Source organism: Microtus pennsylvanicus, chromosome 7 (assembly GCF_037038515.1).
Source record: "Microtus pennsylvanicus isolate mMicPen1 chromosome 7, mMicPen1.hap1, whole genome shotgun sequence".
NCBI lineage: Eukaryota > Metazoa > Chordata > Mammalia > Rodentia > Cricetidae > Microtus > Microtus pennsylvanicus.
In genome coordinates this window covers 118,429,901-118,457,663 of record NC_134585.1, presented here as the reverse complement: position 1 = coordinate 118,457,663, position 27,763 = coordinate 118,429,901, and the positions used below count along the sequence as shown (strand labels likewise).

The 27,763-nt window shown below is 42.5% G+C and overlaps 1 protein-coding gene across 5 annotated transcripts; it reads right to left on the bottom strand.

The window, feature by feature from the left end:
- On the bottom strand, positions 1–26,641 carry Prpf3 (pre-mRNA processing factor 3). Of its 5 annotated transcripts, none has more exons than XM_075978136.1 (17): positions 26,523–26,641; positions 23,922–24,095; positions 21,508–21,638; positions 19,684–19,779; positions 18,908–19,054; positions 17,636–17,719; positions 17,262–17,482; positions 15,369–15,675; positions 14,652–14,818; positions 12,068–12,147; positions 7,820–7,963; positions 5,843–5,942; positions 5,565–5,678; positions 3,996–4,114; positions 3,653–3,736; positions 1,782–1,843; positions 1–309 (listed from the first exon to the last, which is right to left on the bottom strand). In XM_075978136.1, exons 5-17 carry the CDS (start codon positions 18,923–18,925, stop codon positions 163–165), a joined length of 1,647 nt encoding a protein of 548 aa, XP_075834251.1. In that variant the 5' UTR covers positions 18,926–19,054; positions 19,684–19,779; positions 21,508–21,638; positions 23,922–24,095; positions 26,523–26,641; the 3' UTR covers positions 1–162. The 5 variants fall into 5 exon arrangements, with proteins under 5 accessions (XP_075834251.1, XP_075834250.1, XP_075834248.1 ...); XM_075978135.1 differs by having other exon boundaries at positions 3,644–3,736; positions 26,523–26,546; XM_075978133.1 differs by lacking the exon at positions 19,684–19,779 and having other exon boundaries at positions 3,644–3,736; positions 26,523–26,639.
- Positions 26,642–27,763: the final 1,122 nt, after the last annotated feature.

Sequence of the window (27,763 nt, the reverse complement as noted above, 5' to 3'; positions counted from 1 at the left end):
TAAGTTTAAAAATAACTCTTTAATCATATGCACATACAGGATGAAGGGGAGCACCAGGCTGCCTGGCACAGTTCTGAGATCACACACGGTGGGGAAGGTGGGGAAGCAGAGTGAGAAGACGGAAGAGACGAAGGCAAAGGAGACACAGGGCTAGCAGTAGTCTCAGTCAGTGGACTCCAACACAGATTCACTCAGTGCAAGGTCCCAGTAGTGTTCGGCCCCATGCTTTTTGAAATGCTCACGAGCCATGTTCTCTGTCGGGCACTGTTTAAACTTCATCTCTCCAAAGCTCCGGTCTTTGGCTGTACCCTAGGTGAGCAGCAAAAATTTAATCTGTTTACTCATTTGAAGAGAATAACTTGCTATTAGTCTACACTACGCTTGAATTAGAAATCCTACCTCAGCATCCTAATATACCATCATGCCTAAGAGAGACAGGAATTTTAATAAGCTTTTTTAAAAAATTTATTATACATATACATGCCAGAAGAGGGCACCAGATCTCCTTACGGATGGGTGTGAGCAAACATGTGGTTGCTGGGAATTGAACTCAGGACCTCTGGAAAATGAACCAGTACTCTTAACCTCTGAGTCATCTCTCCAGCCCTTAAATAAGCTTTCTAATTTACCCCCTTCCCAGCGTGGGAATTGAGCTCAGAGCCATCTCTCCAGCCCCTGGAACTAGTTTTGTAGACCAGGCTGGCCTTGAACTCACAAAGACTGGCCTGCCTCGGCCTCCCCAGTACTGGGATTCAAGGCATATGTACCATGATCTGGCAAAAATAAAATTAAATTAAATTATGAGCTGGAGAGATGGCTCAGTCAGGAGTTAAGAGCAATTGCTATTCTCGCAGAGGATCCAGGTTCTGTTCCAAGCACCCATATTGTGGTCACAGCCATCTGTAACTCCAGTTTCAGGGGCTCTGACACCCTCTTCTGGCTTCTATGTGTATTAAGGCAAGCATGTGATGTAAATACATTCAAATATACATGTAGGCAAAGCACGCATAAACACACAAAAAAATCAAATTTGTTTTTTAAAAAAGAAAAATGTGTTTATGTGAGTGTAGATACCTTGTCAAGAACAAGGGGTCAGATCCCCCTAGGGCTGGAGTTACAGGAGGCTGTAAGCACACCCAATGTGAGTGAAGGGAGTTGAATTTGGGCCTGCTTTCCATTTATTCTCAACTACACCAACAAGTCAGGGAGATCAAATCACACTCGTATTTCATAGATAAGGCAATGAAATTGGACACTGAGACAGCTGAGTCAGATGCTGACTCTGCCAGCAACCTATTTGTTTTGCTGCAGAGCTGAGGATCAAACTCAGGATTCTAATAAAATGTTAGACAAGCACTCTGTCACTGGGCTACACTCCTAGGTCTCACCCATCTATCATTAGATTCTTAGATCTAGGGCATGTCTTTTTTTTGGGGGGGGGGGGTTCAAGACAGGGTTTGTCTGTGGTTTTGGAGCCTGTCCTGGAACTAGCTCTTGTAGACCAGGCTGGTCTCGAACTCACAGAGATCCGCCTGCCTCTGCCTCCCTCCCAAGTGCTGGGATTAAAGGTGAGCGCCACCACCGCCCGGCTAGTGCATGTTCTACTACACCCAGAGGGGGAAAACATAATTTACTCCCTTTACATTCAAGCTTAGAATTATCTAATTTCCAATTTGTATTCCTAATGCCAGCATTTCCCGTACACTTTTCAGTTGGCATATACTAAAGTTGCTCTACCAGTCCAGGTAACTCTCTACGTCAGCATTGACAAAGGCACCAACCTCCCACACCAGCACACATTTGTTGGTTTTCTTCACAGCTTCTTCATCAGACTCCTCATCATCTGGAAAAGATAAAAGGGCTCAATCTTTGTTCTGTTTGTTGAGACAAGGGTCTCACTATCTAGACCAGGCTGGCCTCCAAAGGACAGAGATCGTCTACCTCCCAAGTGCTGAGATTAAGGGACAGTGCCATCACCACCTGGCCTTTGCCTTTTTCTTTTCTTTCTTTTTTTTTTAATATTTATTTATTTATTATGTATACAGTATTCTGCCTGCATGTGTACCCCAGAAGAGAGCACCAGATCTCATTACAGATGGTTGTGAGCCACCATGTGGTTGCTGGAATTGAACTCAGGACCTCTGGAATAAGAGTCAGTGCACTTAACCACTGAGCTATCTCTCCAGCCCCCTCCTTTCTTTTTTTTTTAAGATAAGGTTTTACCCTGTAGCTTGAACTGGCCTTCAATTTGAGGCCATCCTCCTGACTCAGTCTTTTGAGTGCTGGGATTACAAGATTCAGCAACCAGGCCTCACTAAGTATCTTTCTTTCTTCATCCCTACCACCCCCACACAGCTCAATGTCCAGGGCTTTGAACAGGTAAACAAATGCTTCACCCCTGAACTCCAGGCCTAACTCCAGAGAATCTGTTCTGTGGCAGCGAATGACGGCCTATGCATTTAATCTTAGCACCTGGGAGGCAGAGGAAGATGGATCTCTGTTGGGTATGAGGCCAGCTAGGTCAATACACAAAGTTTCAGACCAGCCAGGGCTACACCATTGAGATCCTGTCTCAAAACAACAAAACACAGGGTATCTTTTCCTGACTAAAGTAGAAAGCTGTTCAACAACTTTCTGAAAATCTGTTTTTATATACCCAATACTTTAAATATTTTTTAGGGGTGGGGAAAACAGGGTCTCCGCATGTAGTCCTTATCTGCTTTAAACTGGGACGTGTCCTCAGTGGTTTCAAACCCAAGCTCTTCCTACCTCCATATTCTCAGTGCTGGGTTATGGGTATATACCACTAGGTCTAGAGCAATTAAAAACAAACACCAACTTTTTTTTTTTCCCTAGATGGGAACTCATGTAGCCTAGGCTGCTTTAAAATTGCCACATAGCTCAGGATGGCCTTAAGCTTCTAGGAGATCCTCTTAAATAGTGAGATTTCAGGTTGTGAACCACCATGCTATAGCTAACAAGAAATTTTTGACTAAATAATACAGGATAGACACTGTATATACGAACACATAGTTTGCTGACTTTAAATAGACTCTCACAACCAGAACTTACAACCAAAACAGAGAGGGAAGCCAGTTGGGAGAAAACCCTTAAAGGATATGCAAAAGAATAATTTTAAGGGGCTCAGTGGTTAAGAGCACCGGCTGCTCTTCCAGAGGACCTGGATTCAATTCCCAGCACCCACATGGCAGCTCACAACTGTTTATAACTCTAGTTTCAGGGGATCTGACAACCATGGCAAAATACCAATGTACATAAGACAGAAACAAATTTAAAAAAGAGTAATTTTAATAGCAGTTTATATGATAATGCAATAAATATTACATAACCATCTAGCAGTACTGTCTAAGTAAGTCAGCCTAGCTGGGCAGGGTGGCACACACCTTTAATCCCAGTGCTTAGAAAGCAGAGGCAGGTAGATCTTATGAGTTCAGGGCCAGTCAGAGCTATTCACTGAGATCCTGTCTCTCACACACAAAAAAATAGTAATAAAAAAAATAAATAAAATTGAGTAAGTCGGTCTGAACTTCTTGAACACTAAAGCATTTCAGGAAGGGTGAAAAGGAATAGAAAGAACTATTATTCCCACCTCCCCCTGCTCTCCCATCTAATCCCTTCTAACCCAATTCACCATCTCCCTTCGTGTTGGATGTCTGCTCATCCCACTTTATCCGATGTAGCATGAGACGCTTAAATTTCTTCTGGGCCTTGGGGCCTGGAACGAGAATTTTGAGAGAGTTGCAAAGACTAGATAGAAAGGTCCTCTGAGCTTGTCTAATGCTCAGACAGTACTGGTAGGAAAACAAACCCCAGAAACCAAAGTGCAGCCTTCTACTCCAGCACACACAGAGACAGACATACATCAGATCCACTGACATCTCAAAATACATTTCTCTCCCTTCTTCCCACAATGCCAATCACCTGAGGGTCAGGGCTGTACAGGGACAGTTTCTCTCAATTCTTTGCACACTCACCCCCTTCCACTACCACCACGTTGACATCCTTGTGCAGTACCACCACCCCTGTCAGGTACAGCTGCCCAGCATTGGCCTCAATCTTGAACTTCTTGGCTGGGTTGCTCAAATTTCGAACTCTAGAGGAGGGAAATTTTAGTTACGTCTCAAGTTTATCATCAAAGCTGCCTGAATGGAATGGCAAATAAAGAAGGATCTAAAATGTTCACCTTTCTAAAATCAACACCTTGAACACAGAATTGTATTTCTACTCTCTTCTAAGTACATTTCCTTCTTTTTCTTTTTTAAAGACAGGGTCTCATTATGTAGGTCTGGTTGGCCTGGAACTCACAATGTAGACCAAGCTAGTCTTGAACTCAAGAGATTTGCCTGCATCTGTTTCCCAAGTACTAGTCCTATATTTCCTCATAGTATGTAGTTAGAATTTACTCTATGAATGAAGAGGTACTTACTATCATCCAAAAGTTTTTATAAGTTCATTGTTCCAGAAGGTATAAAAAGCTTTAAATCCTGTCTCTTCTAGATGCTATAATGTAAATAACATATATGCATGAGATTTTTTTAAACAGAGACATCAAGAACTGTAAGCAGTAATTACCTATAGACAGTGGTCCAAAGAGAGAAGGGAAGGGGGGACAGAGGACTCTTTCATAAGTGCTCCTCTCTATTACTACAATTTGTTTTGTTGTTCTCCAGCCTGGGTTAGCCAAAAACTTGCTAGCACAGGTTAGCCTTAAGCTTAAAACTGTCCTGCTTCTCCTAAGTGCTAGAATTTATAGGTATGCTTCATCCTATCTGATAGAAAAATTTTAATCTGAATAAACATTAGTTTTGTAATAATGTACCACTTCTGATAAAGAACTAGTTAATAGAAATAAGCCCATCTACACTTGGGAAGCAGAGGCAGGCGGATCTCTGTGAGTTCGAGGCCAGCCTGGTCTACAAGAGTTTGTTCCAGGACAGACTCTAAAATTACAGAGAAACCCTGTCTCAAAAAAAAAAAAAAAAAAAAAAAAAAAAAACCCAAAAAACCAAAAAAAACAAAACAAAACGAAACAAAACAAAACAAAAAAACAACAAAAAGTCAAAATACATTTCCAGGCTACAAATATATTCTGGAGTGAGGATGAAAGGCTTACTACGGTACATCAGGAAAAAAACCAATATACTTAATAAAAAAAAAAGTTAAAGCTCAGGACAGCCAGAGTTGTTATACAGACAAACCCTGTCTTGAAGAACAAAAAACAACAAACCAAACCAAAGTTAATGTTTTCTAGAGAAATGAGGTATTTTAGATTTCACAAAGGATGAATAACCTGTAGATATGCTTTAAGGTCACAGTGATTCTGCCCTAAGCATTGGAAAGATATTGAGAATTCAGGGGCAAAGATGGTGTGATGGAGTACACCTTTAATATCAGGACAGGGGAGGCAGGGGCAGGTAGATCCCTGAGTTTTAGGCCAGCCTTGTCTACATAGTAGGTTCCAGGACACCTGGGACTATGTGCAGAGACCCTGTCTCAAAAAAGAAACAAAAAATGTATGGACAATTGCCTATGTGGACACCTACCTATACACAGATATGTGCACCCCCTGTGAAATGTCTTCTTTAAGCTTTTTAATTTTCTTGACCTTTCTCTGTTCTGCTGTAAGTTTTCTGGCAGCGTTGGCCTCTTCGTGCGCTCTGTCGTGACAGGAAGGACATCCACAAGTGAGAAAGGCATTGCAGGTCAGAGGCAGGGCTAAGGAAAGAGAGAGCAACAGAGGACTCTCCCCTCCCTCCAATGTGGACCCCAGGAGGGTCTGGAAAGGCAGTGTCCTGGGCCCCTCCCAACCCACCACACTTACTTCTGTCTCTTTGCCATCTGAGCTCTGACGTGGGCTTCTACCTTTGTAGGGTCTTGGACTGCTTCTGTTCCTAATACTCGCATTAAATTTGAGATTCTCACTACAATGGAAAGAGAACAGCAATCAATCTCCTAATCTCCTAAATTATTTCTCTAGTGAGGACAATCTGATTTGTTGTTGTTTGTTCTGCTCATAAACATGGCTTATTTCAAATCTCTACTCAAAATTCACTTTCTACAATATCTTGAAAATCCCACTCAGTTAACTCAGATTTTGTAGAAGACCAAGCTATCTTAAAAAATTCAGTTTTTTTTTAATCATAAAAAACATTTATTGGGGGCTGGAGAGATGGCTCAGAGGTTAAGAGCACTGACTGCTCTTCCAGAGGTCCTGAGTTCATTTCCCAGCAACCACATGGTGACTCACAACCATCTATAATAAGATCTGGTATCCTCTTTGGGCCAGCAAATATACAGACAGAACACTGTATACATAATAAATAATCTTTAAAAAAAAAAACAAAAAAAACCATTTATTTCACATTTGTCAGCACAAAAAAAAAATTTATAATCCAGGTAGTGGTGGCATATGCCTTTAATCCCAGCACTTGAGGAGGCAGAGGCAGGTGAGCTATCTCTCTACAGAGCAAGTTCAGGACATTTAGGGATACAAAGAAACCGTCTTCAACCCTCTTCCGCAAAGACTTAAGTTTTATTTCATGTACATGGATGTTTGCTTGTGTGCATATAAGTGCACCATGTGTGAACAGTGCTTATGGAGTCTAGACGGCTTCGGTTCCTCTGGAACTGGAGTTAGAGATGGTTCCAAGTTGCCATCTGGATGCTGGGAACTGACCCTAGGTTCTCTCTACGAGCAGTCAGTGCTCTTAACCACTGAGCCATCTCTCTGGCCTCTTTTTGTGTTCTTGAGACAGGGTCTCCCTGTACACCTTGGCTGGCATCAAGGACTCTCAAGTACTGGAAATATAGGTGTCATCATGCTCAGCTCTGTACTTTTGTTTTTGAGAGTCCATCTTTTTTTTGGGGGGGGGGGAATGACAGGATCTTTTCTATGACTGTCCCAGAACTCTCTATGTAGGCCAGGCCAGGCCAATCTCTGTCTGGGATTAAAAGTGTTTACAACCATGCCCACTTTTTTTTTTTTCTTTTTGAGATAGGGTCTCACTATGCAGGAACTTCCTGTGTAATCCAGGTTAGTCTGGATCATGAGATCCTCCTGACTCACCACCCCAAGACCTAGGATTAACAGCTAGTGCCATCATACCTGTCTATATACTAAAAATTATGTATAAAATTCCACAAATACTACAACCATTGTCTTCATGATTTTTTCTCTTTATTTTTTTCTAGACAAGAGTTTTTCTGTGGAGCCCTGGCTGTTCTAGAACTCACTCTATAGATCAGGCTGGTCCCAACCTCAGAGATCTGCCTGCCTCTGCCTATGCTAGGATTAAAGGCATATGTCACCACCACCTGAGTGTCTTCATGAATTTTAAGACTAGCATCCTTTTAGTAAATTCTGGGGAGTCAATTCAGCAAATAATGCTTTAAAAAAAAAAAAAGGCAAGGAGCTGGAGAGATGGCTCAGCAGCTAAGAGCACTGGCTGGTCTTCCAGAAGACCCAGGTTCAAATCCCAGCACCCACATGGCAGCTCACAACTGTCTGTAACTCCAGTTCCAGGGGGTCTAATACCTTCATACCAATGCACATAAAATAAAGTTAAATAAATTATACATATAAAAAAAAGGCAAGCCCTAAATGACTTCTATAATAGAATGTGCTGATCTGTTAGAAGGAAACACAGCATAGATTAAAATAAAATAAATAAGAAAAACCTGTAAATGATTCAGAGAAACAAACAAACAAAAACTCCCAAAACAGTTAAAATGCCTCTAGGTGAAAAAAAGTCAGACAGACTGATTGACTTTGTGGCAGCAGGGCCAGCTAGACACATACCTTTGGGTTCTGGAGGAGGCATCAGACCTAACCTGACTTTCTCCTGTAGCTCCTTCTGTGCTTCTCTCCTTGTTTGCCTCCGAAGTTTCTTCTGTTCCTTTTTTGTAAGATATACGCCAAGGGTAACTGGTGTATCATTGTCGACTGTGAGAAAGAGAAACGAGTTACCAAAGCCTGAGAGTACAGATTTAGGTGAGCACCCAAGACTTAGAAGAACCATTAACTGGAAACAGTGGAGGGAGGAGGTGGACACAGTCTTGCTGCGTAGCCCAGGCTGGCCTTGAACTCAAGAGTCTTACTGTTTCCATTCAAACTGCTGGAATGACAGGCATCCACTAGCTATTTCTACGTGGTGAGGGATAATATGGTTATGTTTTACTAAGTAAAAGTATTAATCTCAAACTGGACGGTGGTAGCGCAAGCCTTTAATCCCAACACTTGGGAGGCAGAGGCAGGCAGATCTTTGTGAGTTCGAAGCCAGCCTGCTCTACAAGAGCTAGTTCCAGGACAGGTTCCAAAGCTACAAAGAAACCCTGTCTCAAAAAAAAAAAAAAAAAAAAAGAAAGAAAGGAAAAAAAGTATTAATCTCTCAAAAATAATGTTTTAAGTTGTTTTTCTTCAAGAGGATGAACACTTTTATCCAATGTAATGTATAAACAGAGCTGGGTAAGACTTTGGAGGAGTATGTAGAATTCCACTCAAGTCCTACTTTCTGAACTTTGCTGTTTCCATGGAATACGATTTAAAAACCATTACCTACACAATAAGTTTGTTTGGGGAATGAAGCGATGCTAAGCACTATACAAACAACACCTTAATTTTAGCACTAGGAAATGGGGGAGGGGATGCTGTGGTAGGGGTTGCCTAGAGAGTGGTTAAGAGCATACACACACACACACCAACATGCCACCCCCATAGGCTCCACCATGCCTAAATAAAAATAAATTTCCTTTAAAAAAAAAAGTGTGCCATACTGGGCATGGTGGTGCACACCTTTAATCCCACCACTCTGTAGGCAGGGTAGATCTGAGTTAGAGGCCAGTCTGGTCTACAATGTGAGTACCAGGATAGCTAGGGCTGTTTAACATAGCAACCCTATCTTGAAAAACAAACAAAGCACATCTTTAATCCTAGCACTCAGGAGGCTGACGCAGGTGGATATGTGAATTTGATGCCAGCCTGGTCTACAGAGTGAGTTCCAGGACAGACAGGGCTACACAGGGAAACCCTGTCTCCAAAAACAAACAAACAAAAAAAGTGTATAATGCTCTTACAGAGGACCCAAGTTTGGTTTACAGACCTACAGTGGGTGGCTGACCCACCTCCAGACCATTCACTCTTAATGAAAGATAAATCTTTAACACCACAGTCTAACCAACTGAACCAATGGGCTCAATGGTAAAATGAATTTAAACTAAAATCCCACATTCCTCTGACACACACTCATGACAGTTAAATAAAACCTGAAGGAGCTGAGCCCTGATTTTAACTTGTATTAGAGGCTGAATGTCCCTAACCTAAACACTTAAAATTTTCAATACTCCAAAATCGAAAATGATTTTTTTGGACAGGGTTTTGTGTATCCTAGGCTGGCTTGAAATTCAGCACGTTTCTGAGGATGACCTTGAACTTTTTTGTTGTTGTTGTTTTGTTTGTTTGTTTTAGAGGTTTCTCTGTATAACAGTCCTGGCTGTCCTGGAACTTGCTCTGTAGACCGGGATGTGCTTGAACTCACTGATGTTCTCCTGTCTCAGTCTCCAAGTGTTGGTATTATAGGCGTGTGCCACCACCACCCAGCCGACCTCTCTCTACTCTGAGTGCTGGAATTAAAGTGTATTATGGCAACACACTTTATGCAGGGCTGGGGACCCAATCTACAGGTCCAATCTGCATGCAAAGCAAAAACTCCATCAACTGAGTTATATTTCCAGTTTCAGAAATCCAGGAAGCTTTACAAATTTAATTTCTGTGTACATGTGGTGTGCAGGCACACATGTGTATCCATGTGTATGCCTGTGTGTAAGTACATTGGTATCTTCTTTGATTGTTCTCTACTTTAAATACTGAGACTCTTTACCCCCTGGGGGACCATAGGCCACCACCCCCGCTGGGTATTATGCAGGCACTGAGGATGCAAACTCCATCTTCACACTTGTGCAGCAAATGCTTTATCTGATGAGCCACCTCCTGGCCCTTGAAATTAAGAACTTTTGACTATTACTGATATATTTCAAGTTTCCACATTAGAAAAGCTCAAAAGTTATGCAAATCCCAAAGTATGAAAAATTAGCATCTGAAACTTTTGTTCCAAGCATTTTAGACAAGGGATGTCTTACCTTTATCTTATTGTTTCAATGTATTTTTGTAAACTTATTGGAACTATCGCCAAGTGAATTTGCTACTATGGTGTTATCTAAATTCATCCTGACAGAAAGTATTAAAATCCTTTAGGATCTACAGAACTCTCTTTTGATTTTTTTCACTTGTTTGAGACAGGGTTTTTCTATGCACCCCAGGCTGGCCTCAAACTTTGAAGTGATTCAAATGAATCACATCAGCCTCCTGAATTAGGATTAGAAGAGTATGTGCCATTAGCCCCAGCTAGTAAAACACCACCAGTGCCAGGTGTTGATAGGCACATAACTTTTTTTTGTTTTTGTTTTTTTTTGTGACAGGGTTCACTGTAGTTTCAGAGCCTGTCCTGGAACTAGCTCTTGTAGACCAGGCTGGTCTTGAACTCAGAGATCTGTCTGCCTCTGTCACCCCAGTGCTGGGATTAAAGGCGTGCGCCACCATTGCCTGGCATGGCACATAACTTTTAAAGGAGGTTTACTAGTTGTTCTATGAGAAAATTCTCAATGCTCTAAGTGACTTAATGAACACATTCAACTATGGAAAACAGCCACAACTACAACCTCTTTTGTCTCTGTCGCAAAGTACACGTTACTCAAGTAAATGAAAAAAAAAATTCCCCCTTTTGAGATAGGATCTTCATATGTATGTATCCCTTGCTTGCATGGAGTCATTAAGTCTCCACAGTGGTAGGTTTACAGGCATATACTAACACACCCAGATAAACCGCCTATCCCTTTTGACTCAACTAATGAACATTTACTACCAAAACAAAACAAAAATGCAAAAAACAGACAAAAAGACTGAATAAAGCCAAAGATCACAAACGGGAACCAGGAACATGTAACTCACAAGTTGTGCACTGACTTCCACATGAGAGCTGTGGCACTTGTATGTCTATGTGTACACACACGTGGTGGTCATTGCTAGGAAAACTGTCCAAAGAAATCCCAGATGATGTAGGCAAGTGAGTGAATTAGCGTGCATCTCCCAGTTTCAGTTTCCCAGCCAAGAGACCTTTGGGTCTCCAGCAGACTTTTCACCACTCCGCCCAGGCACAGGAACAGACAAATAGGCTTACTACTTTTCTTGTTTTCTTTTTCTTTTCTTTCCTTTTTTTTTTTTGGCTTTTCGAGACAGAGTTTCTTTGTATAACAAACAGCCCTAACTATCATGGAACTAGCTCTGTAGACCAGGCTGGCCTCAAACTCATAGATCTGCCTCTGCCTCCTGAGGCTTACGTTTATTAACAAAAATGTAAGTAATGGAATGGCAGTTTGCTAACCATGCTAAAGGAAGCCGCCTATGAAAACAACCGAAATACACAGCAAGAAAAGAGTGTCGGCCTGGTGGTGCACACCTTTAATCCCAGCACTCCAGAAGCAGAGGCAAGAGAATCTCTACAATTACCAGGCCAGCATGGTCTACATAGTGAGCTCCAGGCCAGCAAGGCTACACAGTGAGGCCTTTCTTTCTTTCTTTCTTTCTTTCTTTCTCTCTTTCTTTCTTTTTTATTTTTTTATTTTTTTAGAGGCCTTTCTTTAAAAAAAATAAACTAACAAAACACCAAAATAATAAAAAATAATAAACACAAAATGACAACAGATGGACAGTTTTGAGTGGCTATGGAATTGCATAACGACAGAAGTCCAACTTGTGGTATCCATCAGCGAGGCCACCTGCAGATGGCACTGACTTGGTAACTGCGAGGCTCTGAGCGTCACCAATGCAATTCAGTCTTCAAGTGCACAATAATCACATGTGGGTAGAGGCTTTAGGTTGGAAAGCACAGCAGAGAACTCATTGACTCTGCGTAACTTCTATTGGCTAATGTTGTACTAAATCATAGTCCAAAATATTGGGTAATCACAATCTATTGGATAATATATACATTACCTGGAGGGTTAAGCTGGGCTGGATGTTCAACAAGATTTGTGATTCCAAAATAATCTTCTCTCTTGGGATTTTGCTCTGTACTAAAATTGGAGGAAGAAGAGAAAACAAGATATGTGGGTAGAGATGACATCAAGAGTAGCCTAGAGACACAATAAAAAAATATCTGTTCTCTGTGTTCTACTGTATTTATTACACACTACCTATACCAGGTTCTTAGGTTACACATTATTTTCAAACTGAGAAAAAAGGGTCTCAAAAAAGTTGGACATGTTCTCCATACTAGCCGTTCCTAATCTCAGTATCAACCCTAATATCCCTGATAGGCAGAATATTTGCCTTTTCTGATTTATTTTTATTTCATGTGCATTGGTATTTTGCCTGCATGTATGTCTGTGTATGTGCGCCAGACTCCTAAGAACTAGAGTTATAAACAAGTGTGAGCTACCATGCAGGTGCTGGGAATTGAATCTGGGTTCTCTGGAAGAGCAGACACTGCTATTAAACTAAAGAGCCATCTCTCCAGTCCCAAGTATATTTTCTTATTAGTAACAATGAGTCACTAAAAAGCAGGCTGACAAAAAAATGTTTGTATATGTACATGTTCATGTGTAAGTTGTGTGTGTGTACAGGAGTGGCTGACACTGAGGACCTTCTTCAGTTGTTCTAAGACTTTTTTTTTTTTGAGGCAATTCCATTCTCACTGAACCTAGACATTCCTTATCTGATTAGACAAGGATCCTCCTGTCCCTGTCCTCCCAAGTGCTGGGATTACATGCAAGCACTATTATACCACGCCTAGCACACGAGTGTGCACTCTCATGCTAGCTGTCCTGGAACTAGCGCTGTAGACCAGGCTGGCCTTGAACTGACAGAGATCCGCTCGCCTCTGCCTCCCAAGAGCTGGGATCAAAGGGGTGTGCCACCACACTGCCTGGCTTTTAGTTTTTACTTAATGTGTTTTGTGTTCTTCATGCATTTATGTATGTATACCACTATATGTGCTGGTACCTACAAAAGTCAGAAGAGAGAGTTGGATATTCTAGAGCTGAAATTGCAGGATGTTGTAAACCATCGTGGATGCTGGGAACTGAACCTAGATTCTCTGGGAGAGCAACAAGTGCTCTTAATTTCTGAGTCTCCATACCTGATTTTTTAACTATTGAATTCTGGTCCTGATGCCTGAACAGTAAGTAGTATTTTACCAATGGAGTAAGCTCCCCAGTCTATGCTAATAAGGCTTTATTATCGTTACTTCAATTAGGACTCTTGCCTTAGAGGTAGGGATATAGCTGTGATCGAGCACTTACTTAAACTACGTAAGTTTCTGGCTTCAATTACTAATACTTCAAAAAGAAGTCAACAGTGGTGGCACACACCTTTAATCCTAGCACCCAGGAGACAGAGGCAGGTTCAAGGCTAGCCATGGCTACATAGTGAGACCCTATCCCAAATCCCTTCACGAAGTGGAGGATGGGGAACCTGCAAAAAGAAAAGGAATAAAGCCAGGCATGGTGGTGCACTTCTTTAATTCCCACACTTGAGAGGCAGAGGCAGCTGAAGCTCTGTGAGTTCAAGGTCAGCATGGTCTATAAAGTGAGGTCCAGGATATCCAGAGCTGTTATACATTCTCACTGAAAAACCAAAATCAAACCAAACAACCAAACAAAAACAAAATCAACCAAACAAAAAAAGGAACGAAAAGAAATCAGCTGTAAAATAAAACGAGAGGACTAACAAGAGAAGGCTCAGAGGCTAAGAGCATTTCTGTTTCCAGAGGACCTGGCTTCACAGTTCCTAGCACTCACACAATGACTTGTAAACAGCAGTAACTCCAGGTCCAGGACACCTGACACTTTTCTGGCCTCTACTAGGCAAACATGAGGTGTATATACATACACCTGCAAGCTATTCAGGCAAAACACTCATATACATAGAATAAAGATAAATCTTAAACAACAAAAACTGGTTGATTGCGGTGGTACACACCTGAAATCCCAACACTGCTATGAGACGGGAAGTAGAAGAAAATGGGCTGGCAAAATCTTATGTGTGATACAATGGAAGTAACAAGAGAGAATCTCCTCAACAATGTGGAAGGAAAAACTGACTCCAAAAATTGTCCTCTGACCTCTACACATGTGCAGTGGAATGTGCACACCTGCACACAAATTTAAAAGAAAAAAGTCCATGATCTTTTTTTCCCCCTTCTTTTTCTTTTTTTGAAGTTCTGGGGAACAAACCCAAGTGCCTTCTACATACTAGCTGTATGTTCAACCACTATGAATCTTACAAACATGTAAAATATATAGAATACACAGTAAGAAGAAAATGTAAAACTCTAAAAGAAGTCAAAAGAAAACAGGTCCAGGGTTCATCTCCCAGCCCTGGAAAAATAAATAAGTAGACAGATGATCTACAGACTCACTCTTCTATTATTTGTCTGATTCTGGTACACTAACCATAAATGCTAAAAATAACAAGAAAGTTTGTGAATACATGTCTGTGCAGTTATCTATTGCCTTTGGACTTAAAGTGTGATCTGATGCATATGCACCATCTTTCCAGTATGAACTAACAAACTCACAGGTCAAAGCCATTGGGTATGATGTAGGAGTCCCACCACTCAATTTCAGGGATATCGCCTTCCTTTAGCTCCTTCTTAGGAGCAATAAGGGCAAGCCTAGTAGAAGTGTGAATGCCTGTTTTTCTAGCAGCCTGTGAAATCTCTGCTTGCAGCTTCTCCAATTGAGCCTAAAAGCAAGAAAAAACAAAACAGGAAAGTGAGTTGAAACAATAGAAGGTGATAGAGTCACAAATTTTAAAACACCCCTAGTTAAAATCTTTATACCTAATGCAAGGAATTCACAACTTCTGAAAGGTAAGAAAGGAATTATGTTTTATTTCTTTACTCATTTATTTACATGTTCACTCTCCCTCTCTCCCTTCACTCCATATGCATTAGTGGAATTCTATGGAAATCTCACTCTGAGAAGACAAAAAGGTCTATTTCGCTGTCTATACGGTCAATTCAACTTTCCTAATTACATGGATTTTCTGTAGTAAATTTTAATGCCAAGCTATCATTCATTAAAAGAGGTCAAGACAATGGTTCTGAATTGTCTTCCTTAACTGACAGTCTATGGGGAAAATTTCTACACAGGCAGAAAGTAGTCAGGAAGAGAAATATGCTAAACATCAAATGTTCTAGGAATACAGACTTAAACCATACACTTATTGCTTTAAACTATGTACCTAATTCCCAAAAATGTGGAAGCTAACAGCATCTTAACTTCTGAATTACCTTTGTCCGTAATCGTTGAGCAATCTTTTCAAATTTGCCCTTGTCATGGAATTTAAAAGTGCGTCTTTGGCGCTGGGAAGGGGCAATTGAAACTCGGGGGTCAAAAAAGGTATTAGATTCCATGTCCTCTGATGGCTTTTCTTTCAGCTGCTGCTTGAATTGTTCCCTTTTCACAGCTCGAATATTTGCCTTTAGGGTGGGCATCCGATGTGTCAGCTCGATCTCCTTGCCTGTCGCATCTACAGTGCGACCTTGCTCGTCTAGGATCAGCGGTGTGGGTTTAGTCTGATCTTTTAACTCTACTTTCCTGAAAAGTTCACAAAGAAATAAATTCTACGGGTTACAACATTAAAGCAAGCAAAATCCACTGGAAACAAAGGAAACAGCCTAACAAAGTCAACCGTGTAAAGTACTTTTAGGGAAGGCAGTCCCATTAGTGCTCAATAAAATCTGATTTAAAAACACCAAAGGAGGGGACTGAAGAGATGGCTCAGCGGTTCAGAGCACTTGCTGCTCTAGCAGTGGGCCTGAGGTTTTTTTCCAGCATCCTCTTGGGGCTCACAACTATCTGTAACTTAAGTTCCAGGGAATCTAATGCTCTCTTCTGACCCCTCAATGTACCAGGTACCCATGTACTACACAGATACACATGCAGGCAAAACACACACGTAAAATAAGTAAATCTCAAAACAAAACAATACAACAAAAACAAAGTAAATTAGTTCAGTTTTTTAGTTAAAACACAAACCAGGCTAGAGCTGTATTTCACTATTAGAGCACTTGCCCAGCACAAGTCCCTGGGCTCTAACCCCGGCACTGAAGGAAAAAGGCCACAAAAAATTTATCTGAGTATCTAAATACAGGGCATAATCAAATGACATCAATTCTAAAAACCATGGTGAGAAGAATTTGTTATCTAATCTTATTTTATTCCTAAATTCTTTTTAAAATTATTTTTAGATCCTCTGGAACTGGACTTACAGATGGCCGTTAGTCAACCTGTGGGTGCTGGGAACCAAACCCTGGTCCCCTGGAATAGCAGCAAGTACTCTTAACTACTAAGTCACTATCTGCCCACTCCACTCCTGATATTTATTTAATACACATTGGTGTTTTGCCTGCATGTATGTCTGTGTGAGGGGATCAAATCCACTGGGGTTGGAATTACAGACAATAGTGAGCTGCCAGGTAGATGCTGGGAATTGTACCTGGGTCCTCTGGAAGAGCAGCCAGTGCTTTTGATCACTGACTCATCTCTCCAGCCCCAGCCCCCTACTTTTTTGTGTGGTAGTAGTGGTGGTGGTACTGTGGATTGAGAACCCAGGGCCTCCTGCATACTAGCCAAATGTTCTACTACAGGGATACACCTCTTTACATCTATCTGCTCCTAAATTCTTGAAGCAGTCTTAGGATGCCAAACCAGTAACAAACGAGACAGGGTCTTGCTATGCAGTACTGGCTGGCCTAGAGCTTTTTATGTTAGACTAGGCTAGATTCATATTTACCTCACTCTTCTGGCCTCTACCCCCTGAGGAACAGAATTGCAGATATGTGCCACCACATCTCACCAAGTCTAACATCTGATCTCATTCACTACTGTTCAATGGCTAAAGCTCTTGAGTCCAGGTCCAGAAACCTGACTCTATTCTTACCTCCAATAATAGCTAAAAAATTATTTTTGTTCTACCAATTATAAACACACAACAAACTCTACAACAAAGCCAAAAACAAATGTAATTGGTATTTAGAACACATATTAAAAGTATGAAATGGTAAGAAATTATTAAATGCTCTTTGGGGGAGAAAAAAATCAGTAAGGTTCAAGAAAATTACCTTTAATTTCCTACTCCTAAAATTTCACAAGTGATAAGCGAGTCTGTGAAAGATACTCACGGTGGAGCTATGCCCATGGCATGGAGATTAGCCAGGCCCACCATGTTGGCATTGCCAATCAGCCCTGGTTTCAAAGCCAGCTGGGCTTGGATTCGTGCTTGCAGCTCAGCTGCTTTCCTTGCCTTCTCGATGGCATCATTCATAAACGTAGCGGCCTGGGAGGGCTGAATAGTGTTGCCAATCGGAAGTCGCTCTGGTTGGGAAGAAGAAGGTGTCTTTGGCTATAAGATAGAGATTAAAAGAAATCCAAGGGTTTGAGATAGATAGGCATACAGATACATACATACCATAGTAGTTATAGTAGGTGACTGTGGACTGTCTGGACTTCATGTGAATGAATGACAACAAATTCCAGAGTAATGTGGACACAATACCTGAGGTGTAGGGGGGCTAATGAAGCTCAGTTGTTTTTTCCGTTCCTCAATTTGCCGTGTTGCTGCCTCCATCATCTGTTTGATCTGTTCTCCAGAGGGAAAAATTGGAAAAGATTGGTTTCTTCCATAAATGCTCCCAAATGAAAAGCATTCAGTTCTAGAAACCTAAAAGCTCATGTCTCTACACAAATGTGTATGTGCACACAGACACACACACACACACACAAAACCTGCATCATAAACTAGAAACTTTAGTAAGCCTTTGCGATCAAGCACTAGAATTTTTCAATCTTCTCTCCCCCACGGTAGGACTGGTGTATTAGATAGTATACATTATGGTGACTGAGACTCCAACAATGAGTTTAGAGCTGTGCCACTTCCTGCTTGTATCACGTGGATAAGGCATGAACATCTTAACCTCCCAAGAATCTAAAAGGGGGAAAGTAGTGCATGCACACTTCTTACCAAATTATTACACTAAAGAGGGACAGGGTTGGCAAGATGGTTAAGAGCTAAAGCACCAGCTGCTCTTTACAGAAGACCCGTGTTCAGTTCCCAGTACCCACACGGTGGTTCACAACCATCTCTCACTAGTTCTAGGGGTGTGACACCTCTAATTTCCACAGGCTCCTGCATCCACATGGTGCACATATACATACTTAAGCACAGAGACATAAAATAAAATAACTATGTGTTATTTTTTTAAAATTATGCTTTGCCAACCAGGCATGTTGGCACAGACCTTTATCTTAGCATTTGGGAGGCAGAGGTAGGTATATCGATCTCTGAGTCTGAGGCCAGTCTGTTCTATACACAGTGAATCACAGGCCAGTCAGGGCTAAATAGTAAGACCTTGTCCCAAAAAATAATCATGCTATCAACCCCTGAATTTCTACTGTAGGAAACCCTGGGCAATAGTGCCGGCCTCTTTAGAGATGTTTCTATAAGCCCCCTAGCATGTCCTAATGAAGCTCAGAAAGAAGCTCTAAGGATATAGTCAAGCCTACTGCTATCATTTCATTTAATTTTCCCAATGATGATCAAGTAGACAATTGGTCAAACAATGACATAACATACTAGGTACTTAATAAATACAATTTCAATAATCCTTAGCTGGACTATTTCTGATTAAACTAAGGACTGCTAAAACATAAAGCAAAAAATGAAACTTTCCCCAATGGTTAATACCAAGTCAAATCAAGATCGCAGTAAATAGGGACCTGAGTGCCTTTTGTTTCAGCTCACAAAATTGCTTTGCTTCTTTTAACTAACCTGGAGCTTTGTCAGCATGCCAGGGCTTTCTGATGGAGGCCCAGGGATCACCTCTGGCTCCTCTTCTACTTCCTCAAAACGGGGTATTCGCCGCTTCTTTACCCCTGATGATTCTTTTGAGATCTCAGAGTCATCGCCAAACACCTCCTAAAGGAACCAAAGATGAAAGAAGAATTGTATCCCTCCCCAGGGGAAAAATGGAAGAACCATCCCAACCCTACCAGCATCCTGTGCTTTTCCCAGGGGAATGACACAATCTTTCAAACTACTTTGGAAGGGTCTTCTAGACTCTCCACCAAGTGGACCATTTCACCCAGCTTCATTATTCTTCTATCCCATTCAAGCAAATTTCATCCCCACATTCTCATAAATGTTCCCATCTCAAGATCTTCACCAATGCTACTGCCTACATTGTTCTCCTCCTCCACACTCTTTCCCACAAGTCCTGTCTCAAACTCACCTCCTCAGGAAGCTTTCCTCACCATCTCATCCCACTCTGATCAACTGTTCTTTCATTCTCTTGAGCACTTACAGCTTGGTTCATATTAGATAACATTAGATTGCTGACACTGTTTGCCGTGTTAGGTAGTACTTTCTCCCAATTAAAATCTAAGTTCTTCCAGAAAAGAGGCTTGTTCTTTTTAGTATTCCCCAATAACATTTTCTTCTTATCATACAATGGGAACTCAAATATGTCGACTAATTTGCAAAATGAATTTAATAGGACCAAGAGTGGCCAACTGGCAGGGACAATGGGAAAAAGCAAATGTACACACCGGTGGTAGGCTTTGGGTGACATCCCCTCTTCACTAGGAGGGCTCGTGTTTTGCAAGGACATATCCTCAGCCAGGGGCGAGCGCTTCCTGGAACTCCTACAGTTCAAGAAAAAGGACTCTCCCATAATATATTGTGTGGAGTGGGGACTTGAATGGACCAAAAATGGGACCCGTATTCCATGCTATCTAGATATCTCCCTCAAGAAACCATTTCTACTCTCCCACCCAATGTAGTCAATTCATTCAGAGTGTGAGCTTGGCACTTACAGTAGCATGTACTATCATAACATAATCTCCACTGTGGTCTGTACAGCATGTGGACTAGCCATCCCTCTTAAGTTTAACCAGAGTCTGAAATTCTATAATCATTTATACAAAACTGCTACTCAGATTTCATAACCTGTAGCTGATTTATTGCAACTCCTCACTTCTACATTGCAGACTGATTTAAGGAGAGACTATGTTTGATTTCTCTGATTACCCTATAATGCTATAAAAACAAAAAGGAAAGGAATTTCTATATTTCTTGGTCCTGTAACATGGTCCAGACCGCAGGCAGACACTGCTCATCTTTTTGTGTCTCAGAGCAAGAACTGATATCCAAGGCACCAAATGCACCTTCACGTGACTATCATGGCATGTGCTTAGAATCTTGGCACTTGGGAGGCTGGGCCAGAATCTCTGAGTTTGAGGTCGGTCTAGCCTTGGGGGCAAGATCTTGTCTCAAAAATCCAAAACAAGGGCTGGAGAGATGATTCAGAGGTTAAGAGTGAGTTTGTTCTTCCAGGGACTAGTTTGGTTCCTAGCACCTACATAGCGGCTCACAACCACCTGTAACTCAAGCCCCAAGGGATTTGACACCCTCTTCTGACATTTATGGGCACCTGTGTGCATACACATACATAAAAATTTTTAAATGAATCTTTAAAAAAAATCCATAAACAAAAGAAAACATTAAATATAAAGACAAGTGGATCATGGTGATACACCCCTGTAACCCTAGCACTCGGAGCATCACAGCTCCAGGGACAGGCTAATCTAGCTATACAGTAAGACAAAAACCCGAGAGAGGCAAAGGGAAGTCAGACAGAAATTGACTTCATTAGGGAACTGAGATAAGAGATCAGCTACTTGACAGTGCTCATATATAAAAGGGCCATAACTACAGAGCAACCATAGTATAAGCACTACGTAGAAAAGGGAGGAGTATTTCTAACTCTTACACATCCTACTCATGGAGCCAGTGACTCTCAATAGGGTACACACAAATGTGGGCTATATGGTAGTTGGTTTCAGGCCTTTTATCTACAAGCACATTAAACAGAAATCTCTTTATTGAGCAAGAATGAGGTTTACAGTCAGGGAGCAATGGAGACATGATGAAGCAACTCTTTAGACTTTAAGGAGTCCAAGATTCTTGGAGCAATCAATTTATAGGACGTAGTAAAGAGGTAACGGTGAAAATAAAATGATGTATAAAAAAGGACAAAGCTATCAATTACTTCTTGGGACTATTTTAATGAACTTTGCTCATAATCGAAAGATGGTGATAATACAAATCCTACCCCTCTACTTTACTGTCTGATGATCCCTCTTGAACACTGGGGGCTCTACTTTGTTGTGTTGTGTTTACTCTTTTTTTGTTGCAATACAGGACTGAGCCCAGGGCCTCATGCATGCCAGGCAAGCACTCTATTCCTGAGCTATAACCCTAGCCCCAACAATAGGCATTCTAATAGTAGATGTTAAAGTGTAAACAGGTAAGCTGAGCACGTTTCTTATTCCAAACACTCCTGGGCTTATTAGATAGTGACTGCAACCTACCTTTAACTCTCGCTTTCTGCTTCTGTCACTGCTAGACTTGGAATGTCTGGAGCTTCGGCCTTCCTCCACAGCCTCAAACAGCTTATCCACAAATCGGAGAGTAGAGTCATCAAGAAAAGGTTTCAGGTGATCTGACAGGAAAAACGAGGCCATAGTTTGAAAAGGTAAAAGTACACAGCCCAATACCAAACATGTAATAAACAGCAGACAAGTAGAGGAGAAAGAATGCTTTCAGCTTTTATTTCTTTAAGGTAATTTTATATTTTGACTGCACGTGTCACTACATGCTGCATCCCCAAGGAGGCCAGAAGACGTTCCCTAGGAACTGGAGTTAGACAATGTTAGCTGACATGTGGGTGCTGGGAACTGAACCTGGGTCTGACACAAGAGCAGCCAGCGCTTTTAACTGCCAAGCCATCTCTCCAGCTCAGGAAAAAAAACATTTTAAAAACTTCTTTGAGCTGGGCGGTGGTGGCGCACACCTTTAATCCTAGCACTCGGGAGGCAGAGGCAGGCGGATCTCTGTGAGTTCGATGCCAGCCTGGTCTACAAGAGCTAGTTCCAGGACAGGAACCAAAAGCTACGGAGAACCCCTGTCTCGAAAAATCAGAAAGCAAACAAACAAACAAACAACAAAAAAAAAACTTCTTTGTAGGGAACTAGAAAAATGGCTAAGAGCACATACTGCTCTTGTAGAGGACCCAAGTTTGGTACCCAGAATTCACAATGAGCTGCTGATAACTGCCTATGACCTAACCCCTCTGAGGGCATCTTCCCTCACATACCCATACCCACACACACAATTTATGCACATGTGCACACGTGCGCGCGCGCGCGCACACACACACACACATTTAAAACCATAAACAACAAGGGCTCAACAGGTGGCTTATCAGTTAAGAGCACTGGCTGCTTTTCCAGAGGACCTAGGTTTGATTCCCAGCACCCAAATAAAGGCTCACAACTGTCTGTTTAAACTCCAGTTTTAAGAGATCTGACTCTTTCTAGCTACCTTCATACTTCTGGGGTATATACAAAAATGTAAACAAATGTAAACACTCATACACATAAAAAATAAAATAAGAAATAAGAACAGCTTCAGGCATGAGAACATTGTAATCCCAGTACTCAGAAGACTAAGGGCTAAATAGTGAAATCTTGTCTTCATAGTAACTTAAGCAAACAACTTTCTTTTCAGAATTCCCAATTTCTGCTATACTTAATGACCCTTTTATATGAGATAAAAGGTTCTAATTTTTTTGAAGCAGAAAGTATAGCCAGAGAAATTTGCTTAAATTGAGCATCAAAGTTTCAGATGAGGGTTGGGAATGTAGCTCTGTGGAGGAGTACTTTGCTTGGCAGACACAGGGCTTGGGTCCAACTCTCAGCACCCAATAAACGGTTTAAGACAATTATCATCTTAAACTTCCTACACAACAAATCATGGAAGACTACCACCGAACCCACCACCCTGTACCTTTTCCTGTCTCTTACTAGACTTCCACACTCTGAGGTGTCAATCAGATCAGGCTCTTTGACTGCAGAGTATTTCCTAAGCAGACTTGACCTAGGTGACTTGGTATGGTGGCCAAAGACTGTGATTCATAATGTTCCATAAATAATAAAGAGAGAGAGAAAGATTGGTTGTTTAAGCTCTTCCCATTGTAAAAGAAGGGAAAATAAGGAGAGAGGGGTGGCTGAGGTGGTGGAGTGCTTGCCTAGATCTGGTTTCTTCCATCTCCAGTGCTGCATAAGTCAGGTGCAGTGCATGCATAATCCCAGAACTCAGGATGTAGAGCAGTGCTTCTCAAGCCTCCTAATGCTGCGACCCTTTAATACACGTCCCTCATGTTGTAGTGGCCGCACCATAAAATTATTTCATTGCTACTTCACAACTGTAATTTTGCTACTGTTATGAATTATAACATTAATATCTTATCAGAATAAGCAGGATATTCGATATGTGACTCTTGTAGGGTCAAAATCCACAGGCTGAGAACTGCTGATGTAGAGGACTGAGTACCATAAGTCTTAGGCCATCCTCAGCTACAACATAATGAGTTGGAAGCCAGGCTGGGCTCCATGAGACCCTGTCTTTAAAAAAAAAAAAAAAAGTGGGTGGGGGGAAGAGAATAGTATACACCTTTTTAATCCCAGCACTCAAGAGGCAAGGCAGGTGGATCTCTCTGAGTTCAAGGCCAGCCTGGTCTATATAGCAAGTTCCAGGCCAGACAAGGTTTCACAAAAGACCTTGTTCCCCAAAACAAACTAAAATAAAAGGGGTAGGATGGAGAAAGGCTCACGATTCTGACCTTTTCTTTGATTTGTTGCTAATAGAGACAGTCTGGGGAAGTTCAAATCAATGTTTGAGATGAAGTTACGCCTGGAGTCAGAAGAATCAGAATGGTACATACCTGCTGCCTTCTTCTTGTCCATGCCCTTCCCCACACAGTTCAGTGCCGCGGTGACCACCGTGGGCTCGGAGAAGCCCAGCACTCTCTTCACCGTCTTCTCTATCCATGGTTTCAGTTCGTCTAGCTCCCGCTTAGACAGCGCCATTTTGGGGGAAAGGAGATGAGATACTATACCTAAAACAAACCAAGCAAGAGTCAGAGAAGTCAGGATAACAGTAGACTAGGAAGAGTGCTCCCCCTCCTCCTCCCCACTCCGAGGCATGTACGTCCACTTCATATGAGCGGGAATGCTCGCCTCAAAGGAAGGAAGGGTCCCACTAGCTGTTCTGGTTTTTGAGACAGGAGCTCACTGTGTAGCTCAAGCAGAACTTAACATTGGCAATCCTCCTGCCTCCTCTTGCCCAGTCAGGGGTTCTGGGAGTACACCACCATGCCCCAGTCATTAGATGTTTTAATTCTAATTCAGTATCAGTCATCAATGCTATCTGAAAAATAAACAAACTGGGAATAACCCATCTGAGGAATGAGTGCTAACTTCTGACCCTGTCATGCAAAGGACAGACAGACAGAACATTAAAGAGTCAATCAAGAAGACAACTTTACTATCCCTTCTACTTCTGAAGGCGCTCTCTAACCCAGCTCTGACCTAAACCGAGGATTTATGGCAGTCAGTCCTCCTGTGGTAAAGTCTCATAATGCAATCCTTAAGAGCACAGTTACATTTCTCTGTAGTTCTATTCACAGCGGTGAACATGCTATACACCAGTAATCCAACACACACTCTATAGGACTTGTCAGCTGACTTACGCAAATAAACCTAAGCTCAGAAAAAGGCTATTCATGTTTTCAATTCTCTCCTTCTCACTTCTGTTATTAGCTCCAAACTCTCCACAACAAACTTCTATTATGTAAAGCAAGTTTTATAAAACTTCAACAGTACTCATGCTTACATATGTACATCTTAAATCTCAAACATCCTCACAAGCATAGTGAAAACCTCACTTCTGACTTTGTCCCAAATTGCTGGATAGCAATCAATGAACTGCTCTGATCCCAACTTCCCAGATGACCTCCCCAAGCACTGCCATGTATCATGGTATAATTTGGGAATTACTCTTCCAAAAAAAATGTTTTTAATGTGTACCCCAGGCTGGCCTCGAACTCGTAATCCTCCTGCCTCCACCTCCTTCAGCAAATCCTACTGGTGTGTGCCACAACAAACGGCTCAAAATGTTTTAAGACATCTAGATCATACAAGCCTGTAATTTCAGCACAAGGGAGGTAAAGACAGGAAAATCAGGAGTTCAGGTCTAGCCTTGACTACAGAGCTCAAAGTCACCCTTGGCTACATGGACCTTGTCTTAAAACACAAAGATGCACCCTGGGTAGTGGTGGCGCACGCCTTTAATCCCAGCACTGGGGAGGCAGAGGCAGGTGGATCTCTGTGAGTTCGGGGCTAGCCTGATCTACAAGAGTGAGTTCCAGGACAGGCTCCAAAGCTACAGAGAAACCTTGTCTCGAAAAACCAAAAAAGCAGAAAGATGCAATCTAATTAGCTCCTACAGTCTTGACAGATTCCCTTCTCATAGGATCTGCCACCAAGCAGTAGTAACTCTGATATGTCTGAATGAAGCTGGAAGGCTGTGCCTCAGTGACAAGTTGTATGAACTAACCCGGGGGAGCGATTTGTGCCATCACGAGATAGCAGTATACTTACAGTCTATCAAAAAGAAAGCAAACACAAGCACTAACAAGAGCGGAGCCAAGAGCTCACTGAACAGACGGTAAATATACTAAGCCGTTGGGCAAATAAGTTCATTCGCCAGAGCCTCAGTTTACTCATCTTAGAAAATGGGAACATTTGACACCGCACTCCATTCAATAACTATCGAGCAGAACACTTACTGCATGTTCAGACACACAGAGCAGTGACCAAGATAGTCAAGGACCCTCATGTTACTGGGGCTCACAACCCACTACAATCCTGTAATAGGCTAGAACGTGCAAGCAATTTCAAAATCCAAAGTATTAGGAGAAGCATATTAGCAGATTGGATGTGAGCCCAAGCACTATACCAACAAACGGATGTCTTCAAATTCGACCCGATTCTTCCTAAATGTGCAAACGAGACAGTCAACGGGTAACAAAGTTTCAGCTACCAGAGTTGCCACTAACCAAATGTTCACCCCTAACAGCGAGGAGGCGGCAGCGTCGGTGTGGGGACCGGAGGGAGCAGATGAAGGCGGAATCTCTCTTATGAATGAGCAGGAGCAGAAAATGCCAGCTTCCAAGGAATCCCTCGCTCTTCTTCGCTGCAAGCCCCTGGTCCCCGGTGCCCCCATCTTCAGTCTTTCCAGCCGGCGCCCGCCCTACGAGTCCCACCTAACTCCTCACCTCGGAGCAGGTCTGCCCACCCTGATCCTTCCCGCCCCCGCCCTGTTCCTCCAGTAAGCCCATTCTGACTCGTTCCCCCCAAAGAACCGGGCGCTCCTCTTCCCCGCTTCCCGCCGAGGACTCCAGCCCGGTCCTCCCGCCGGACTCAGCCCTGTCCGGCCGCTCGGACCGAAGGCTACCCTCTCGGGGCGCGGGGCCACTACTCACCTCACAAACTTCAGCCCCTGAGACGGAGCCCGAACGTTACACCGGAACCGGAAACCTCCCGGTCGCCCTACGGCCCGCCGTCGCTACCGCCACAGCCGCCGCCACGCTGCGGTCCCCACAGCACGTGACCAGGGAAGGCGGGGCCGCGGCCGCGCAGCCGCGGTAGCCTGGGGCCGGCGGCGAGGCGCATGCGCAGCGGAGTCCTAGAGGTTAAGCGGCTGACTGCCCGTGGAGCGAGTCCCACATTAGCTCTGTCATTCTTGCCCGGAGCAGAAACGGGTTGGCAGCAGTGTCCCTCGCGTCAAGGGTTAGTGCGCTAAGATTACTGCTAGAACTAAAGGCGGGGAGTTCGTGCTCAAAATGGCCTTTCTTATTAAAAAAAAATAGTGTTATAATCACTAACATTAGCCATCCCTCCTTAACTTTTTCTTCCTAATCTAACAGCGGTGCCAGAAACCACGCAACAGAAAAGAATACACACTCAGAGCTATCCCCTGGCTTTCCATTCTCCAGTGAAACACTGACAAGACCTGTCTCGCTTTCTAACCTGTGGGATCACACTTAGTGTTCCCATCGCTTACTCAGAATCTGGACCACTTCCTGGCATGGCGCTTTCCGCCTGGCGTTACTCTTTACTCAGAATTCTATAAGATTTGCACACTACTCTCCTTGGCGTTTCTGTTCATATTGGCCCCAGGGAAACCTTTCTGACACTCTTGATTGCTAGTTCCCTTTTCTTACTGTACGTGTGTAGCATCATCTATCATATTCATACAAGTTTACTTCAGCTTAGTACCTACCCTCTGACTCCGTAGTTCACTGATATATCTTAAATACGTAACACTCGCACAATTAAGTACTTAATAAAAATTTGTCTACCATGGCATGTCCCCCACTACACCCCCAAAAATGCAATAGGAAAACAATTTTTTTAAAGAATGGAAGTTCCTCTGGGAAAGGTGGGAGGAGTGGATATCAGATAAAAATGCAGTCAGGTGAATTACTTCTGGTCTACAGCACGTGCCACCACGCCCAGCTTCAACAGCAGTTTTATTCCTATGAATACCCAGTTTTCCAAATACCATTATTTGTCTTGTTTTGAGATGGTCTCGTGTCACCTAGGCTGACTCCAAACTCCACCTCCAGTGGAGGATGACCTTGAACTCCTTATGTTCCTACCTCCATTTCTTTTCTCGTTGTTTATTTCTTTCTTTCTTTGAGACAGGGTTTCTCTGTGTCAC